Raw genomic sequence first — 22,348 nt, forward strand, 5'->3', positions numbered from 1 at the left:
CTCACTTTCTCATTCTCTGTCTGTACTCTTTATCCAGTTTTGTCTCTGCAGATACCTGGGCTCTTTGCTGAGACAGCAGAGAAGAGGACAATGTGGTTTTACTCAGAAACACATGCGAGCAGGCTGCCCCATATAAGAACCACCTCAGGCCACTCGCACAACCACCTGCAAAAGCATCCCCTGACTCACTTGCAAAACCTGCAAAAGCTGAGAGTCCGTCATATTATACTATTTCATAAACAGCTGTACTGACCTCACCGCATTCCCCAGCAATCGGCCTAAAGTGTGCATACATGTGTGTTTGTGTGTATATGACATTTCACTGACACACTGACATTCATGCGCGAGCCAAACTGAGGAGACACGATGCAGAGGGGGGTTTCCACTCAATGCGTAGGCGATTTAGTTTAATAGCTTCGTACTGACATTTAATTAGCTTATTTTACTTCCTATAACAGTGAGGCAAAAACAAGATTTGATTACATTACCAAGAATTAAATTGACCTTATTATGGCTGTGTGACATTAAACATGACTTTTCAAAAGCAACACATCTATCTAATAGTCACTGTTTTTCATGATGTGTACAGTATAAGTAATTATAGTTAAATACGCATCTTTTAATTATATGTTAAAGGAAATAGGCTCATTTTACAAGTCACCTAGAGTTAAAGAGTTTAAGTTGACTATTTTTAAATCCCTTCAGTCAATCTAATTAAGGTCTGGCTCTTTTAACTTAGCTTAGCATAAATCATTGAATCAGATTAGACCATTAGCATCTCACCTAAAAAAATGCAATAAAGACTTCTGATAATATTCCTATTTACAGAAGAGTCCAGCTTTAAAAGGTAGAATTATCAAAACTCTTTTTTTTTTTTTTTTGTGAGCGTGATGCTAAAGGTCTAATTCAATTCAATGATTTATGCGTAGCTAAGTTAAAGTGATCATTTCCAGGCCTGGAGATTTAACAATTGGATTTAAAAATGGTAAAACTCATCTGTTTAACTCTAGGGCAGTGTTTCTCAACCACTTTCCTGGAGGACCACCAACACTGCATGTTTTGGAAGTCACCTTTGTCTGTCACACCCATTACAGGTCTTTCAGTCTTTGCTAATGAGCTGTTGATCTGAATCAGATGTGTTTGGCTAAGGAGATATGGAATATGTGCAGAGCTGGTGGTCCTTCAGGATTAGAGAAACACTGCTCTAGGGGACTTGTTTTTTATGCTTAAACATAGCTGAATGTTTTGAAAAAAAAAAAAGAGAAAAGTATATTGGTTTGAAGCGTTTTGTAAAGTAGGCGTGAGGTGGTTTGTAATGACTCAGTTACTTCAAATACAACAATAATGTCCAAAGGTGAATCTCATGAAGACATGCCTGTACACTTACTGGCCACTTTATTAGGTACACCTGTCCAACTGCTTTAACGCAATTAACGCATTTAATGCAAATTTCTAATCAGCCAATTACATGACACCAACTCAGTGCATTTAGGCACTGAGTGACTTTGAACATGACATGCGAGGCAGTGGTGCAGTAGGTAGTGCTGTCGCCTCACAGCAAGACGGTCGCTGGTTTGAACCTCGTCTCGTTGTTTTTTCTGTGTGGAGTTTGCATGTTCTCCCTGCCTTCGTGTGAGTTTCCTCTGGGTGCTCCAGCTTCCCCCACAGTCCAAAGACATGCGGTACAGGTGAGTTGGGTAAGCTAAATTGTCCGTAGTGTATGAGTGTGTGTCTGAATGTGTGTGTGGATGTTTCCCAGGGATGGGTTGCGGCTGGAAGGGTGTCCAATGCATAAAAACTTGCTCGATAAGTTGGTGGTTCATTCCGCTGTGGCGACCCCGGATTAATAAAGGGACTAAGCCGACAAGAAAATGAATGAATGAATGAACATGACATGGTTGTTGGTGCCATACAGGCAGGTCTGAGTATTTCAGAAAGTGCTGATCTACTGGGATTTTCACGCACAACCATCTTCTTCCAGCAGGATAAACCACCATGTCATAAAGCGCGAATCATCTCAGACTGGTTTTGTGAACATTACAATGAGTTCATTACAATGAGTTCATGGCTTCAGTCACCAGAGCTCAATCCAATAGAGCACTGTTGGGATGTGGTGGAACGGGAGATTCGCATCATAGATGTGCAGCCGACAAACCTGCAGCAACTTTGTGATGCTATATCATGACAATATGGACCAAAATCTCTCAGAAATATTTCCAGTACCTTCTATGGCAGTTAAGGGTTAAGACACTCACTGGACACATTATAATGTACACCATTCTTGTGAAGGTGTGGGTTTTCTGATGGATATCTTCTCCAGGATGGAGTTACATGTATAATTTAAAAAAAATAAAGTTGAATGTTTAAGGACCTAGATTATATGATGACCTAAATGTCATCCCTATTCAGAGTAACTGGAATGATATGTGTGTCTGTGCTTTTTCTGTACGCCAAATGATTTGTTTCCTCAGGATCTACCCAGCCAGGTCAGAGATCATGGACGCCTCTTGAGTTGACCTGGACACTTGAATGATTGGAAGGACAACTGCTTCCTGAGTTACCTACCATTTTCTGTGTAATTCTCTTTAAGTAAATTCCTTTATTTGCTAAATATATTGTCTGTTTTTTACCAAGTTGCCAGTTTGGATGAAGATTGTACCAGTTTTGATAAGACAGCTGAGAGAACAAGAAACAGCCTTGAGTATGAAAGACTGTACTTTGTGTGTGCGTGTTCTATTCATTTGTGGATTACTATTACAAATCTGGAGTCAGCTCTGAATAGCCTAGTAGCTGTCAGACTTTTGTATTGAGATATTTAGATATTGTACACATATGCGTTGAAATATTTGAGGTATATCAGTGTTTTAACCAATAAGGTTAAAATGCTCAAATGTATGACGCAGTTAATGACGTTATGTAAGAGTATAATTGTATAACATCAAGATAATGGTTAAACTGTTAAAAAGTTTGAATGCTTAAACTTTACTTCAGCAGAACTTTTTCTTTTTTTAATGCTGCGTTTTTTATCTTATGTTCTAAAACGTGCTTGTGAAAAGACAAGAGAATATAGGATGCATTTAAACCAGACACCTGGATAGGGACACTTACATTAAAGCTAAACAAATTCTCAGTAAGCAGAACGTTGATCTTCACCAGGAAACTCCTCTATCAGCCAGGGCACACTTCCAAGACAACACCCGCTGTATTAATACCCAGACAGAAATAGAGAGGGACAGGGGATGATAAGACAGACATTAATTTTTCAGTTTTTACACAACTTTATCTAGAAGACATGCAGCACCCCGCCCTGATTTAGGCCTATGTTTACATACTAAAACACACACTCCCTTAACTACACTTTAGGTCAACTTGCCCAAAATGCATTATATTCTGTAAATTTAGGGCAGATGGGGATATTTTGGTATATACTTTGGGTAAACCAGTTTTTAGGTTATATATTTTGGGTAAACCAAATTCCAATTCTACTAGGTCAATGCTATTTTAAACAAAACCTTTCACTGTATCAGAACTGGCATATTTCTTTTAAATATAAGGTTGGATGAGTCTGTACATCAGTACTGGTACAAGATGTATGCTATCTTTCTATAACTGAATAGCTATTTTTTAATGATTTATTTTCATTTAACTTGCTTTTTTATTTTATATGAACTGTTTTTGTATAATGTTAATATTAAAAATTTTATTTTAGCTGTAAATCAATGGTCTCAAATTCAATTCCTGGAGGGCCACAGCTCTGCATAGTTTAGCTCCAACTCACACCTGCTTAATATTCTCTATGGTTATTTCTATTTCTCAACGGTTCCTGGAAGGTTTACTATTTCCAGTAAAAATTTGAAGAGTGCTGCAACCGTCCATACTCTAACCGCTAAATATGCCCACAATACATTACACCTCCAACACCTCCAGCTCCAAAAATACAAATTTATTAAATTAAAAAAGCTGACACAAAGCGTGTAACGTTTCGAACCACACGGCTCTTCATCAGACAGTCAAAGTTGGCCCATCGAAACCTTTACTGTGGCCCACCATCCTATCTGAAAAGAGAGGGAGAATGATGGGAAATTATTTGGGGCGATTGGCTTTGACAGAGCGTGTCCTTGTAAATTTACGTAATTTAGTTTCTTTATTTAATTGAGGAGCTACAAACAAATGTAATGTTTCAATTAAATGTTGCAAATAAATGCACAAGACATCCGTGAGCAAGGCAGGAGCAGCTCGACTAGTGTATTCAGCATTGAACTCAATCGTGTTATAAATGGGATTGTTTTTACTATAATAAGTTCTTTATAAAATGTCAAAAATGATATTGCATCATTAATATGTTTTAAAGCAGCATTTTCTGCTTATTTTTAAAAATTAGCAAATAAATCACTCATGTCAAATTTTAATGTAATACAGTTTTGTATATTTAAATTTTTCCCACAACCCTCGATCAAGTTTGGTTGTGGACCCCTAATAAGAAACAGTTTGGGCACCCCTGCTGTAAATTAATGTTTCAGTTCCATCATTTTCTTTAAGCTTACCAAGCGTATCATATTTCAGATTTATCATATTTCAGATTTATACATTTACTTCACGTCAGTAACAGGTTTTCAGTACAGCTACATATTGTCACCAAAAAGGCCATACTGTATATGATCTTTTTTGACTCTGAGCAGTAACGGTGAAGTCTTTTTTATTTGTAGAAAAATGTTCAGTATAATTCTCTATAAAGAAGATGACTGCCAAATGATTAATACCAAAATTAGATTTAGAGGTTAATATTGCTCCTTAGAAAGTATGTTTCAATGCTTCAAAGGTCATTCTTAGGCAAGCTTTACATATAGTTTACAACTGTGCTAGGATGCACCAGTGATGTTTAGCAGATTCAAGGCTTCCTACGTGAAGACTCATACGATGCCTGGAGAGATGTTAAAAAAAAATCCTGTCTCTGATTTTGGAGACCATTTGAAAAGTTTCCTGAGCTGAAATCTACAAGTGATCACATGACTTGATTGACCTGGGTTCAGCTTCCATCCCTCCTCTTGCTGGGTTCGACAGATCATCTACTCTGTGGCACATCTTATCTCCTGCTCGCGCAAGCCAACGAAAATCAACCTCCGCTGTGCTAACGATCCTCCTGTGTGACTGTGAGCCCTGATAAACTCCATTTTCTCCTGACACACACACGCCACGAGTTGACGGTTCTCAGACTGCTGGAGAAAAAAAGCATGTCTGCTCTATACTAGATATCTGAGAGGTCCTCAAAGATGAGGTCTACCACTCAACTAAAAACAAACTTTCAAATACTAATCCTAGCAATTCCACTCACATCCAGCCAGTGTTGTTGGTTCAGTAGCTGTTTTCAAAAAGCTAATTTCCTCAATTTGAACATGTCTAAATATGCTTATTTTCACATTATTTATAATTGGGGAAAGTGTGCGAGTAGCTGTGACCTCAGTAAACAGATTAGGTGTGTACAAAATCGCATTTTGGGTATGTACTACATTTGGTTTGAAACATACTTCACAACTCTTAAAAAGCCTCTTCTAGATAAAATGAATGTGGGTAGTATAGATGAAATTTCTTCATAGTGTATTCACATTGTTGATATGACCCTATGAGCATCAGTTGGGTCACAACCATTCACAGGCCTCACCACTCTAAAGGCAAAGTAAATTGTCTGTCCATTGGTTCCACACTTCTGAATGTTGGGGGAAACAGTAGACCATGGTATTTTTTCCATTTTGTGAATACTATGGGACATCTGAAATCACATACTACTAGCCAAAAAAGTATCGACAGTTTTGAATGGTGTAAACAATAACAATGGTCCGACGTATTTTTTACTTCCATAGCTTCCAAGAACCCAAAAAGGTCTGCAAATTGATAAATAATGTTATTATAGCTATTTAATCTTAAGTTGTGATTGAATTGCATCTTTATATAGTAATAAAATAGTTTGACAACAAATAAGAAAATGTCCATGGGTCATGATATTACCACATTGAATGGTCTATTACATGAAACATTACATTAATTCATTTCATTTTCCTGTGGATTAGTTTATTTATCTGGAGTCACCACAGTGGAATGAACCACCAACTATTCCAGCATATGTTTTACACAGCAAATGCCCTTCCAGCAACAACCCAGTGGTGGGAAACACCCAGACACTCTCATATTCACACACATACACTAAGGCCAATATATCAATTCACGCATGTCTTTGAACTGCGGGACAAACCGGAGCACTCGAGGAAACCCGCGCGAACACGGGGAGAACATGTAAACCACATGGTGCCACTGCCAACTGACCCAGCCTGGACTCGAACCAGCGACCTTCTTGGGTCACCGCACCGTGCTGCCATCAGGTAATCTTTTTTTTCTGTGAAATTCTGTAGTACACATCCAGTGGCGTAGCGCAAAATGTGGAGGCCCCCCTGCAGGGATCGCTGACGGGGCCCCCTGATGAAGAGGGGGGGAGATACGTCATACGCCAATTTGCATATCACTGACGTCATCACGTTTTACCGTTTCTGTTTGTTTAACAGCCTATGGTTAATAAAGGGGTATTTATAATTGCACTACACTTTATATAAGCATGTTTATTTAACTAAATGTATTGCTGTTTGAATACAGCATGTCATTATAGATGTGTAGTGAATGTGCAGTAATCTCTCTTATGTAATAAACTCAGGCAAGTTCAGAAACTGTCACTAAAATATCTGTGATTGTGAACAAGAAAAGAATAAACGGTCCAATTGAATTGTTAAAATAAAGTAGAAGTAGATCGGTTTGACTGTACAAGGGAAATACCTTCACACTGCCTGTGCTAAATCATTTGTCGTCGGTACGCAGAGGGGTGATCTGCTCTCGGGCTGCAGGTGGGAGAGGCTGCTGTAGAGGACTGACTGGGCCGCCTGTCAGTGCTGTGAGGCGGGGGAGGGGCCGGCGGCATCACACGCAGCTCGTTGAGAAGAGTAGGGACGGTACAGTATGGACAAATGACAGTCTAAAAAAATCTCCAATAACACACAAAAAAGTCGCTAGATTTGTCGTTAGGGGGGTCTGAAAAGTCGCTAAATCTAGTGACAAAGTCGCTAAGTTGGCAACATTGGCGGCAAGCAATCAGAATGAAGTAGTCCACCGCTTGAGAGGTGTTCAGAGAACACAGACCTGTGAACTTTGGTTCCGACCACAGTTGTTCCCAAGAGTTTGATTATTGCGGTTGCCGGTTGATTTTCAATTATTGAAAATCGCGACGACGCGGGGCCCCCTAATCACGCGGGGCCCCCCCGCGGTGCGTGCCCTGCGGGCCCATCCGCTACGCCACTGTACACATCTGAGAACACTTTACTATCCAATGATGAGGAGAGTATTTGCGAATGGCTGAACGTGACCGCTCAGATCGAATTGATTTAGAATCAATTTTCCAAAAATAAACAGAAAATAAACATTTATATTTGATAATTAGGTTCCACAATTTACTGTAATTAATCGTGAACATGGCTGTAGGCCTACTAGACAATGAATAATTGAACAAGTACATAACCGCTACATAGTTAAAAGGAAAAGGAGGGTTAACATGCAAAACAATCTAACGTTAGGCCTGAAAATGTTTGGCGAACAGATGAAGTGGGCTAACGTTAGGCTTATTGAGTGAGGCTAATTTTTTCCTGCGGAAATTTGAAATCCTACAGTGCGCAAAACTACTACTTTTCAAATCAAAAAAGAGTTATGCCAAATTCAAATAAAGCTTTTAACAAAGCAAATTAATTAAATTTATTAAAATATATCCTGACCATTCCAGGATGGTGGCTCCGTTCATAGTGTGGGGTTCCAGTGGATTTAACATCGCTGTCTTCAAGATGATTCTGATTTTGCAAAACATGAAAAGTAAAAGTAACTGGAGGTTCTCAGCGCCTGGAAGGCAGCAGCAAAAGGATAGACTTTCAGCCTTGTTGCCTCCGCGTGTCGAACATCCCCATCTCGTGGCCACAAGCATAAATGATAGTGTGCTTAAATGCTAGTCAGTTCACTTCGTCAGATTTCGCGGGAAATTCTTATGGATTCGGCGACTTAAACTGATTTGATTTTTCAGGGATTTTTGTTAAATAGTCTTACATTTTGTAATCTTTCTCAGATTCTTTAATGTTTCATCTATTTTTTGTTTCTTGGTTTGAATTTTTTTTTTCTGTTTACAAAAAAATGGTAACAGTACATTAGTTGGAAGGTTCTCCAAAGGTTGCTCAGTGGATTCAGAGACTTCAAGTTATTGTAATGGATAAAATGATCGCATGTCTACAAATGAAGACTGATATTTTACTGAAGAGGTGGAAAAGTATCACAACATTTTTAGATATGTACATTTAGAGGTTAAATAACCTCTTAACTTACCAATGTAATCTGAGGGAACTACAATGTAGCTTGATGAACTTATTTAGGCTATCTCCTGAAAAGACTTTATGATGGCAGTACTTATTATTTTGTATTATGTTTCTTATTTCAAAAAATACATATATTATCCTTTTTATGTTATTTGTCCCCTCATCTGTAAGAGGTTGTATTGTTGGGAAGTGGTTGTTCTGAAAAAAAAATATATATAGAAAAATCCTAAATAAAAAGTTTCAAGAAAAACAAATATAAAGCCCAGGCCAACTATAACACATCTGACACACGAATGAGTCTAAATGATCAAAACTGGAAAAATATTTATAATAATAATAATTAGCAGTTGAAAAATCATGCTAAAACTATTCATCCAATAACATGCAGGCCTATTTGACTATACAATGTATTAGCACTGTAGGCATACTGCATTGCATTTTGCCCATCACAATTTACAATTACAGAGCTTCATCCAAAAACACTTTAATCTCATTTTACAAGACAGACTATTGGGAGTTTTAAAGCAATATGTTATATTATACAAATCAATATAGCCTTATTTAAATACAAATCACTGAAACAGAAAAAGGGTCTGCGTACAACATGACAACAGCATTGCTGCTTCACCTGCGGGTAAATAGCACTTAAATAGTTGTATCAACTTAAAAAACATCACTTTTTATGGAGATTAGATAGGAAATTATTTAATTAATTTACTCTACAACTTGCTCCACACCTGCTTGAGTTTCTTTCTTGATCTAATGAACAGTGAAGAAGGTATTTCAAAGAATGTTGGAAACCACTGAGTTTAATATAGATTTTTCAATATATATATTTTTTTTCTTCTAATGTCACTGTATAAGGATTATCAACATTCTTCAAAATGTTTTGTTTTACAGATCTTCATCCCATGGGATGCTTACACAAGTCTCCTCCCTGGCTCAAGTGCATTGTAGCAGAAAAGGAATATTGGACATAGAACAGAAATGAAAACTTTTGGGGTTGGGTAGGCACCATGGATTAAAATTAATAGTGACATATTTCTATTTATAATCTCATCACATCAGTGTTTAAACCACAACTTATTACCTTTTGAGAAATGTGAAATATAAATTTACAATATAGCCAGTTTATTACTGAACAAACTCGGAGTATAAACATGCAATTCTGAGATGACTGGAGATTCTGTATTAAAGTCTGTTAGATATAAACTCTTGGGAGGGATTATGAATCGTAAAATTAAAGGTCTAAATTATTTTATTAATTTAGCCAAGTTTACTTTTATTTAGTGGAAACAACAGGCTTTGATATTGTGGAAAACTACTAGTCAATAACAAAATAGAGTGGTTGACCTGGGGGATGAGGGTCGTGCCAGATGAGCAATAGTAATAAATATTACATGTACACACACAGCAAAAATAAAACAATAATTACTATTGCGTAAATTACAATCAATTTGGTTTTTAGATATGCAGTTTTTCGTTGTTGTCAATATTATTACCACAAACCAGTTGTGAAAGACTCCACTCACAATTACGTTTGTAAGCTGACAAAAGATGATTTAAGATGTGCAAATAATATGTTAAAAAAAAATGTGAGAATGTCTCAAAGTGAAATTGAACCGGTTTTGTGGAACTCATGTCACTCAGAATGTGTGTGTATGTGAGAGAAAGAGGGAAAAATAGAGAGAATCAGTCTCCCATGAACTGTTATGAATCTCGGCATTCATATTTTATCATATGAGCAACCAACTGAGTCAATCATTTATATTCCAGATACAGTACTGCATGTCTTGGTATGCAACTTAAACTGTCAGGTCAAGCCTGTGTTTAAAAATAATTTTGTTTTTATTATTTTGCAAAAACTAGTTGGGAAAGCTATATGACCGTTTACGTGAACTGTCATTTAATTACAACTAATGTTAATAAATAATTAGATGCAACGATATATAAAGATATTTAGAAATTAATATAGACATATAATTTTTTATATTATTATACTCTTATTTGATTATACACTCACATCAGAGGACCTTTTCGTTGATGTCCTTTTTTCTAATAATCTTCTTCATTTTTTTTTCTATAATGTACAGGGAAAATACAATCTTTGCCTGACCTTAACCCCTGTGCAAATTTACTACCATTTTGTTGTGTTAGGGATGAAAACATTCTCTGAATTAAACTGCTTTAAAATGCATCGCAAAAATATCTTTTTCACACGTTTTTGGACAGAACTGTTCTGATCAAAACTACTAAATGTTTTTAAAAATTACAGGATTATAACTTGGCAAGTTCATAAATCATGTCACTGATTTGGTGAAAAAACACACAAAATTACATATTTTCAATATAAAAAGTGATTGTGGACTGGATTTTACTCCAGATAGTCTTGGACATGTGAATGGTTAGTGATTGGCTTTGATGCATTGTTAGATTTAAATTTTTTTCTCCCTAATTTACTGCTGGTGGCTGTTTTTGCCCCATTGACTTCCATTTAATCACATTTGATGGTGCATAAATACAGTTTTTGTTTATTTTGTTTATTTACTCTAAGCTAATCCAGCAAAAACTAGAGTATGAAATGTGACAAAACTGACATCACGTAAATCTCATAAATGGTAAATTTAGTTTTCAACATTCCTTAAAATACGTTTTGGGATACGCTGTTCTGTCACTGTCATGAAGAAATTTGAACTGGAAAAGCTGTAAAAGTGACAAATGTCTACTGATGCTGTAAATTGTATCTCTCTGCAATAAAATTTTTTTTAAAAGAAAGAAAGAAAAAAAAAACACCCATTTGTGTGCGCATTTTTTTTTCCAACCAAACCAGTGACATTAATACATTTGGTAATTAAAGAGTTAAGCAATTAAAGTTTTGATCAGGACTGAGGTTGATTTATACAAGAAAATTAAAAAAAAAATGTGTCTGATGCATTTTTACAGTCGATGTTTTCATCCTGAACATAACAAAAGGGTAGTAAATTTACCTATAGTGTATTGCTGAGTTTAAAAAAACAATACAAATAAAATCAAAGCATTTTCTCAAAATAAGTGTCAAATTAAGATTTGACACTAAAAATCATTCTACTAGCTGAAAAAAAATTATGGCCGAATTAAGACACAAAATCCCCCCAGAGTGGATGAAAACATCCACTCCAGTACATAAAGGTCTGTATTTTCAGTATTTTTTTCCTGAATGAATGACAAAGAAAAACTAAAAAATAAAAGCATTGATCATTATTATATTTTTATTGATTTGTAAAACATTTGACCAATATTACATGAAATCAGGAACATGAATTTACAATACTTTATGATGAAAAAGAAAAAAACTAAAGCAAAAAACAAAACAGGCAATTTCAACCGTTTCATGAATGGTCATATTCAACTGGTTTTGTCCTGGTGAGCAGGCTTACTACCGTCAGCCTGTAAACAGCTAGCATTTCTATTACATTTGTCTTTATGGTACTCATTCGCTCTGAGACAGAAGTACTTCTGCACTCATGAGCCATTAAGCGCCACATACTTCCTATTGATCTTCTGTCCGTCGGTGCGCAGACAGAAGAGGAGAGGTAAAGAGCACGCGTCTCCTCCTTTTCTCATTATCGTGGACGACTCGATCATCTACTCCATTTTAGGATTGACCTGGGATGAGGTATTGACAGTAGAGTGTATATATTTGTATATATATATATGTTTTCGACTGAGGTAAGGATGAGGTTTTGAGCATGTGTGGTTGGCAGAGTAGACGATCGTCCACTGAGAGAAAACAAGAGCAGCTCGTGCCCTGACAGGTGTTGTGTAATTATTTTTGCGGAGCAGCAAAATCCAACTGAGCAGTCAGAATAAAGAGGGGGGAGGGCGGGGCCTGAGGACGGCCAGCCAATCCCAGCAGCAACTGAACACTGTCAATCATGGAAGTGACCACGCCTTAACAGCTCTCAGCTTTGTGAACCTGTATGTTTGTTGTCTGTCTGTCTGTCTGCTAAGGATACAAATACTGTACACACAGATAATAACAGTTAAAAAAGAAAAACAAAATCTGATAAAACAGCTGTTAAGGCGTCTTTGTTAAGTGATATTCATACATGAGGTACTGGGTTGTCCATGTGAGCCACTGCACAGCAATAAATACAAACATGAATCATAAAAAAATACAAATCAAATGTGTCTGTTCCCCAGAGAGGTAGTTTGTTATGGTTACATTTTGGACTCGGAAAAGAGACCAACATCTTCGTCTTTCTCCTGTCTCGCCATCATCATCATCATGCGTAACGCATATCGGTTTGAACTTGACATGTAGTCTATGGCAAGTCGTTTTAACTTATTAATTTATAACCCGTACTAGTATCTATTGTCATGTTACTAGTGCTTATTATTTAAGATACTAGTATCTTTTCCATTCCTTTTTACTGCTTATTCATTAGATACTAGTACACATTACCTAGATACTAGTACCCATGTATTAGGGTGCTTTCACATCTGTAGTTCAGTTCATTTGGTCCAGACCAAGGGCAACAAATGACACACTGTAGCATTTTTCTTCTGTTTTTGGGTCCTTTTCACACCAAACCGATTGCTTTGGTCCGAACCAGTTGAAAAGAACCAAAATGCAGTTATCTGACAAAATCCACATCACTCATTGGCCTGATGTTATTGAACGTATTTCCTTAACTGCTTTTCGATTGGTCTGAATTAACGTCCGGGAAAATGGCAATGGAATTCCTGCAAGTAAACAAACCAGCAGACACAAAATGTCACTTTTCACTAAGGGGGTTGAATTATTTTAGACAGGATTGGTACAAAAAGGTGCAGCATTTTTGCGGTGGGTCTGTTTTAGTTCGGATCATATTCTCACCACAAACTAACTGCTCCTGGGTTTGTTTGAAAGCGAACCGAGATCACCTGTTCAAGTCACTTTTTTTGTGTGCTTTTAATGCGCACTCCAGTGCGAATGCTACATTCACACCTGCCCAAACGAAACGCACCAAGAGGGAAAACGAACTCTTGTGAGATTCAACCGAACTAAAGGCAGGTGTGAAAACATCTTTAGATACTAGAACTTATTCATCAAATACTAGAACTTATTCAGTAGACACTAGTATCTGCTTAATAGATATAGTGCTTATTAATTACATACTACAACTAATTTAAAAGATATTAGTACACATTTATTAAATACTACTTGTTTGAAATGTTATTGGTAAAAAAATATATATATTTTGCAAGGAAAATGTTTGTTGAACTCTTTTATTTTGGCTAGTCATAACAGACGAGTAAAAAAGCAGAACTGACTAGTAAAGTAAAAATTATTATTAGTAATAATTATAAAAGATACTAGTGTCTAATAAATAAATACTAGTACTAATAAATAACAACTAGTATCTATTTAATAGTTACTAGTATCTAATGAATTGGTACCAGTATCTATTTAATAAGTACTAGTATCTACAGAAAAATATGTACTAGTCCCAGCTGGAATACATATAGTCAAAACTGAATAGTTTTGCCACAGAAATCAATGAAATGTTTTCAAATTTGTTACTAGTAACAACAGAATAGTTACTAGTCACGATTAAAATAAGTACTATTATTTAACAAATAAGAACTAGTATCCATTTAAAAAGTAGTACCTAATGAATAAGTACTAGTATCTTTTAAATAGAAACAAGTATCTAATGAATAAGAATTAGTATCTGATATCCAATTAAAAGTTTTAATACATGAGAACTAGCATCTATTTAATAGGTACTAGTATCTAATGAATGAGTACTAGTATCTAATAAAAAGAAACTGTTTAATGTCTAAGCACTAGTGTAGTTTTTAAAAAGCACTAGTATCTAAAGCAAAGGTCTCAAACTGGATTCCTGGAGGGCCGCAGCTCTGCTCAGTTTTGCTCCAACCCTAATTAAAGACAGCCAATCCAACTAATCAAGTTATTTGAGACTAGTATAAACTATTAAGCAGTTGTGAGTTGGAGGTGGTCAAAGCAAAATTAAGCAGAGCTGCGGCCCTCCAGGAATTGTGTTTGAGATTACTGACCAAAAGAACAGTCACTAGTATCTAATGAATAAGTACTAGCACTTAATGGAAAACATACTAGTATCTAAAAAAATAAGCACTAGTACCATGAAAATAGATACTAGTACAGGTTATAGATTAAATGTCAAAACGGCTTGCCATAGTAGTGCCGGGTTTGTCGGATCTAGTCATGGTGGTAAGTGCTGCAGGGATATTCTCACTCGCTCGTCATGAAATAATCATTGGAGCGAAAAAAAAAAAGAAGTGAATGGTTAAAAGATCTGGAAGCTTTCATCGTTTTCCAGTTTTAGAATCGAGTGTACACCCTTCATCCCGCATAGTACTGAGCAGCTTAGTACAGAGAGAAGGCATGAAGACGATAAAATAGACAGTCGAAAGAGAGCAATAAGATCGTGAGAGAAAAAAATATATAGATATATTTATATGTATTCACCTGCACTTGGCAGGAGGTTAGCATTCAATCGTACTTTTCTAAACTCCTTACCCAAACATACACACACACACTCACACACACACACAACCCTCTGCCCTGTGCATCCAACCTGTACACTGATACCAGAATATCAAAACTAGTCTACAAGAAAATACTTTCATCTTTTACATTTGCAAAGTAATACTTATATATATATATACTTATATATATATATATATATATATATATATATATATATATATATATATATATATATATATATATATATATATATATATATATATATATATATATATATATATATATGTATAACCTTCCATGTCATTAATTCTTAAGTGCCTTGACTACGTTATTTATTAGTAATGTATTGAGAAAACGATCAACTTCTCTCTCTCTCTCTCTATCTCTTTTTCTCTCTCTCTCTCTCTCACACACACACACACACACACACACACACACACACACACACACACACACACACACCTAGACTGGGGCGAATATGCGACACCCAATCAAATATGAATATACTTGGTGTATAGATAAATGCTATACATCGTCCTCGCTTCTTCAACGCACAGACACACACACTTGCCGCGCTCGTCTTTCCAAGCAAACGCAGTTTCCAGGTAGTTCAATTCAGCTTACATAATCATTAAATCATCGACCCAGTTCCGACACTAAACTCACACCTACAGACAATCTTCATTAACTCTGATTAACTCTCATACCACAGAAAAGTTCTCCTAATGACCCTGAGCCCTGACCGAGAAGAAGATTCATACAAATCAGACGTGATTAACTGGAGATATATAAAGCAACAGAGAGAAAGCGCTCTGTTAGTATCAGCCCTCGAATGTGACTCATGGAGCCCTTGACAACAGTCTCGCAAATATGCCTACTATTGTTATTATATACACAGTGGAGATACATATAAAGCATAAAAAAAGCAATTAAAATGAGTACGTAGGGTAAGGTAAGGCAGTTGTGTTTGGTTTAGAGGACACGATGTAGGCAGTGGCTAGTGTGGAATTTAACATAGTGTCCAAAGTCATGCTATAATAATGATAAAAACATACCATTGTGAAGACGTCATTATCTACTGTTTAGATAACAACCAGCATAAGAAAAAATGCTGTAATTATGCTGTAATTGGACTGGTTTAAAGAACCTGCCTGTGCCAACACCTCAAATTCTCCAGGGTTGCATGTACAACCATTGTTACGGTTTACAAGTGTCAAGATAATAAATTATCCAGAATGTTGCTATTAGAGTTATCAAAAAAAGTAAGCCTTGTTTCTTAGTAAAGTCTTTTAAAGTCCCACTAAAGTCATCCAAATCCAAAATTAAATCTCCCAAAACCTGTCAAGAAGATAACAGGGTCATATTTCACGTCCTCGTTCTTATATATAAATCTGACAATCATGACAAATTGCTTTAATATGAATAAAGAAAAAAAACATTATTTAAAAGTAATGTTCACACAAAAATGAGTTTGCTCAGCATTTACTCTCCCTTAAGTGGTTCCAAAGTTTCTGTTGAACACAAAAGAAGATATTTTGAAGAAAGCTGAAAACCTCCAATCATTTACACCACCTGGCAAAAGTGTTGTCGCCTATCCAAGTTTTAGGAACAGCAAATAACAACTTGACTTCTAGTTGATCATTTGGTATCAGAAGTGGCTTATATGAAAGGTAAAGGCCTCTAGATTACACTTATTTTGCCAAAATAAAATGATCATGCCTTGATTATTAATTAATTAGAGCAGTAAGGTCTGACTTTGCTCAGACAAAAGTCTTGTCACTTAACAGAAATAATGTAGAGTATAGAATATAAAGTCATGGTGCAGTGGAAAATGAATGAATATGGTGTATGACTCCCATAAGCTTGGAGGACTGCATCCATACATCTATACATGACTCAAATAACTTATTAATAAAGTCATCTGGTATGGCAAAGAAAGCGTTCTTGCAAGACTCCCTGAGGTCATCAAGATTCTTTGGCCTCCTCCTTCATCTTACCCCAGACAGGCTCAATAATGTTCATGTCTGGTGACTGGGCTGGCCAATCCTGGCGCACCTCGACCTTCTTTGCTTTCAGGAACTTTGACGTGGAGGCTGAAGTATGAGAAGGAGCGCTAACCTGCTGAAGAATTTGCCCTCTACAGTGGTTTGTAATGTAATGGGCAGCACACGTGTCTTGATACCTCAGGCTGTTGATACTGCCATCCACTCTGCAGATCTCTTGCACGCCCCGATACCAAATGTAACCCCAAACCATGATTGTCCCTTCACCAAACTTGACTGATTTCTGTGAGAATCTTGGGTCATTGCAAGTTTCAATAGGTCTTCTGCATTATTTGTGACGATTGGGATGCAGTTCAACAGATGATTCATCAGATAAATCTACCTTCTACCACTTTTCCAAACAATCAACTAGAAGTTATTTGTTGCTCTTACAACTAGGCTTGACAACAAGACTTTTGTATGGTAGTGTTCATCCTTAGTAAGACAAACAAATAACATGAAAGCCAATAGTTCAAGCTTTCTTAGAAACAACCTCTTTTGTGTTCAACAGAGGAAAGAAATACTTAAGGGTTGGAAACACGTAAAGGATGAGCAAACTGTGACAAAAATGTCATTATTTTGAGAACAATGCCTTTAAAAGTTTAAGTGTGTATAAGAAAAATGATCACATGATCATTTTATAGCAATTAAAATGAAATCATATTAGATAATTTCTTTCTTTTGAAAATGTTGAAATATGACCCAGCCATTGTAATGCTTGCTTATGTGAAATGTACTGTACATGTGAAATAAAAATAATGCTAAAGGATTCAAATAAATAAATAAACTCATAACTTGTCATGAAGAAAAACAAATGTGATGGGTAAAGCTAAAACGAAAAAAAAATAAAGCTGAAAAAAAGAGAACTGGAATGCAAACATTGAGAAATACATAAGCTATATGATTCAACAAATGATTTTGCAATGTAAAAAGAACAGCGGTAAAGCTCTCAGTTTTCATGCTTCCAATTTCCTTTGTGCAAACGCACAATTAGCTTACAGCCTTTACCTTTATACACTGATTACTATAACCAGCCAGGGCTGCAGGGTCTCCCTCTGCTAGATTCTACCATAAGCCACAAGAAGCACTAATATCAAACTCTATTTACACTGATTGGAAAAGTAAGAATATAGATACTGAGTCTTATTTACAGGTTAGCTGTGTGGCAAGCACTAATTGCAGAGGCGTCGGGTAATCAGCCAATCACAGCACAGGCAAATAACAGTAGAGAAGACAGCCATTGCTCAGCGACCTATCAGAGCTCTGGAGGCAGAGGAGAGGGGGCGGAGCTGCCGTCTCATTGGTTAAGTGGCGAGGCGAGAGAGGTGAGTTAGAGCTGTGTGCTTGCATTAGTATTTTAACCCTGTGCATTTAAAGGCAGGAGGTGAAGAGACAGAACATCAGCAGTAGTGGACAGCGCTTTGGGGAACATGCAGAGGTTTAGAACAGGACCGCGCACTCACACACTCATCCTACACATGCAGGGTAATACTGTTGGCTATTTGTGATACAGTAAAATATTACTGTATTTAGATGCCACAGTGAAACAAACAGCATAAAGGTGTTGCATTCTTGAAAGAATGCATGGAAGATTATTGTTGCCATGGGGGAAAAAAAGAAATGACTTCATTTGCAACTCCGAGGAAAAAAGTTGATATAAGACTTAAAAATGGTAAATTTACAATTACCTTTGATTTGTTGATTTCAAAGCAGAAGAAAAAAAAATATTTTGCTCAATTTAATTTATATATCTGGAGGGAATGAGGTCAAAATTGTGAAAATTAAACTCACTATTATCAGTTTATGAATAGTGATAACAAAATTGCTTGAAAATGTCAGAATTGTTATATATTATGAAACTTTAGTTATTAAAAAGTAATGAAAAAGTAGAATTGTATTAGAAGTAAATGTATCTATTCATCTATCGTTTATATATAGAACTACATTTACTTTAAATACAATTATACTTTTTAGTTTCCACACCAAAATAAACAAATAAAAAAACATTATTTTTTAAAAAAAATTTTAATTACAATTTTCTGAATTTCTAAATTGCAGGAAAAAAGACTTTATAGAACTTGAACTGCATTTACTTTGAATACAAAGTTTATATACAAATTGCAAAATTTGTAGTTGTCAATTTATAAACTCGAAATTGATAGAAAATGTAAAAATTGCTTCATATTCTGAACCTCTAGTTCTATAAGGTTTGAATTTCTAAACTGCAGGGGAAAAAGTTGTGAAAATAAATCTTTGCTTATAAAAAAAAGTTTTGTTTTTTTTGTGGTACTAAAAAGTAGAATTGTATTCAAAGTAAATGTAGTTCTTTATATAAATGACAGATGCATTAATACATTTACTTTGAATAAAATTCTTCTTTTTAATTTCCACAACAAAGTAAACAAATAAAAAAAGTTTTTTTTTATAATAAGCAAATATTTTTCCCCTGCAGTTTAGAAATTTAGATGTTATTTAACTAGAACTGCATTTACATTGAATAAAAAGTTTATATATATATATATATATATATATATATTGCGAAATGTAGTTTGTAATTTATAAACTCAAAATTGCTAGACAACGTCAGAACTGCTTCATGTTATGAACCCCTAGTTCTAGAAAGTCTAAATTTCTAAACTGCAGGGGGGAAAAATGAGTAAAGTTGTGATAAAATATCTTTGTTTATTATAAAAGTAAATAACTTTTTATTTGTTTATTTTGTTGTGGTAACTAAAAAGTAAGAGTTGTATTCTAAGTAAATCAAAAATTTTAAGGGGGAAAGTCTAAACTGCAAAATGTAAATTCACAATGTTAATAACTTTCAAGAGCAAGATTGAAAACGTCAGAACTGAAAAAATATATAAATTTCCAACACTTAGAACAGAAGTCTGAATTATATTTTTCAGAAGCCCTGAACCACATGGTGAAAAAAAGCAATCTTGGCAATGAGGAAAAAAAAAAATTTACCTAGTTTTAACGACATAATATCTCATTATAACAACATAATATCTTGTTAAAACGACATATTTAATTTGTTATTTTGACATAGTTCAGTCGTTTTTTCGACATAATTGTGTTAATTTCTATTTGAGCCACAAGATGGCAGAATAAGACCGGTCAATGTGCATGCTTTAAGTAAAATCTGAAATCAAAGAGCTTTACAATGGGAATTTTACCAGGCATATTCAATTATACAGGCACTGATGTGTTCACTTGTTGTTCCAGATTAAAATTTTGTCCTTAAATGTAACCCATAAAGAGCTGTGAAACACTGTAGGTGTTTATTTGCCTAGCCTAGTCTAGTTTTCACAACATATGTTCGATACTTGATTGATTTAGCAATGCATAGTTTTGTATTGTTTTAACTGCCGATATTTTTATTGGAAAGACTGTTAAGAAAATATTTTGTTTTTACATTTATTCGCCTCCAGATTTGATTCCTTCTGTCCAGCACTCAATCACGACCGACTTCAACTTTGAAATTTAGGGTGGGGCAAGTGACATTCCAGTCACCGAAGTGTTACATTAAATTAGTTGTTATTTTACAATAACAATAAGACGTTTAATTATGGAAGCCCTGAACCACAATGTGAAAAAAGCAATCTTAGGGGTGAGAAAAAAAAAGATATAACTTATCTTGTTATAACGAGATATTATGTTGTTATAATGACTTCATTATATTGTTAAAACCACCAAGATTGCTTTTTTTCCACCTTGCTGGATTAGGGCTTCCGTTATATATAATATAACCTTAAAATAGTCCCAAAATCATCCAGAATTGCTTTTTAATAAAAAAAAAAAAAACAAGAATTGAGAATTGTGAAATAAAAACTCACTACAATCTTTTCTCTTTTACACTCCATGGCAAGAACAAGCTCCCATAAGAATGTCCTTCTAAAACACGAAAAACCTAACTGAAACACCTATGGCAATCCCTAAGCGATCTGTAAATGACACACACCCATACATACTAACACACCACTCACAAATTTCGTCCTGGAAACTCTGTATGTGTTTTAAGGTGATTGTCCATACATTCACTCCACTCCACGCTGTGTGTCTGAGCCGCAGCACTTCTCCTGACGGGGGTGAATTTGCTAGGTGACCTGCCCGCCGAACACCTCCAGCACCAGAGGTGTGAGCTGCATGCTGTGCTCGGGCTGGAAGGAAAGCGAGCGGTACTGTTTGGAGTGCTCTTCGTTCAGGCTGCGGAGATCCGCCAGCTTCTGGATCATCTTAGCGTAAAGCAGACGCCCCCCCGGGTGATGTGCACGGATGTAGGCCTGCAGAACCTCAGATACCTTGTCCTGCAACGCTTCCACTCGCACGTGATCCTGCACCCCGGGCCGATCTGTGGACACACAAATACACATTAACGAGAGTACAATCTGAAATCACAAGCAGGATTTTAAAGCTGCAGTCTGGACAATGTTTTGGTGTGTGTGTGTGTGTGTGTGTGTGTGTGTGTGTGTGTGTGTGTGTGTGTGTGTGTGTGCGCTAAATGAAGACACTTAATTTTTTAATTCATAATAAGTTTACAAGACAGAAACTTAGAATTCTGAGACGAAAGATTAATTAAACACAGAAATACAGTCAAGTGTACACTCACTATTAAGGCTGCTTTATACTTCTGCGTTAAGTGATCATGCGTTGCTCTGCATTAACACTCCAGAAATGCTGGCAGTGCAATGTTTTAGTTCCGCTGTGTCAAATTTCTTCGCTGCTGGTGTTTTTTCTGGACGCTACCTTAATGTACAAGTCGTCACCTTAGAACTATATGGTTCTATCCGACATTTTTGTCAAAATTGAGTTACTGACATTTACATTATGGGATGTTTTTTTATAAGACTTTTTATTTAAAAAAAAAAAAAAAAAAAAGTTACACACAATCTGTTTGCAATGAAATGCGAAAACGTATTATCTCAAAATGATTCAGAACGCAGATAGAACCTTACAATTCCAAAGTGACGAAGTAGCTAAAGCTTGCTCATTCTGAGGCAGGAATCGATGGCTGTGCAGCAACTTTAACATAAGGTAAACACAAAAACAAAACTTTTCACCTGGAGCTCCCTCACGGGACTCGACACTTGTAAACACTCACTCCAACGGGTTCACATGGCTTTCAGGCAGTGTTGCCAGATATATCTGAGTTTTTTACAGCTGTCCAAAACCCACCCAAACACACACAAAAAACACTCAAAGTATAAGACTAATATTTTCATATATTTTTAATTAATTTAATTAGAAATTAAGCTAGTTACTGTAACGGTCATAATTTTAAACCATACAGCAACCAACACCAGCGGTCACAGAACCACATCATAACCGGTTCACATCGAAACACTGCCCCCCCCTCTCACCCACACACTGCACTTAATGTTGTGTAGATTACACTACCTAGAGTATCTTTTACTTTTAAA

General features: G+C 35.9%; 1 protein-coding gene across 3 annotated transcripts in view; it reads right to left on the reverse strand.

The window, feature by feature from the left end:
- Positions 1-19,198: 19,198 nt before the first annotated feature.
- vdrb (vitamin D receptor b) overlaps positions 19,199-22,348 on the reverse strand; it is a 53,288-nt gene continuing 50,138 nt past the window's right edge. For 2 of the 3 annotated variants that reach the window (XM_005166047.6, XM_073953090.1), the window contains one exon: positions 19,199-21,279. In XM_005166047.6, the coding sequence (XP_005166104.1) occupies positions 21,026-21,279 (254 nt within the window). In that variant the 3' untranslated portion in view covers positions 19,199-21,025. The remainder of the gene's footprint in view (positions 21,280-22,348) is intronic. The other variant, NM_001159985.1, reaches the window with a different exon arrangement.

This window comes from Danio rerio, chromosome 6 (genome assembly GCF_049306965.1).
Source record: "Danio rerio strain Tuebingen ecotype United States chromosome 6, GRCz12tu, whole genome shotgun sequence".
Lineage (NCBI taxonomy): Eukaryota > Metazoa > Chordata > Actinopteri > Cypriniformes > Danionidae > Danio > Danio rerio.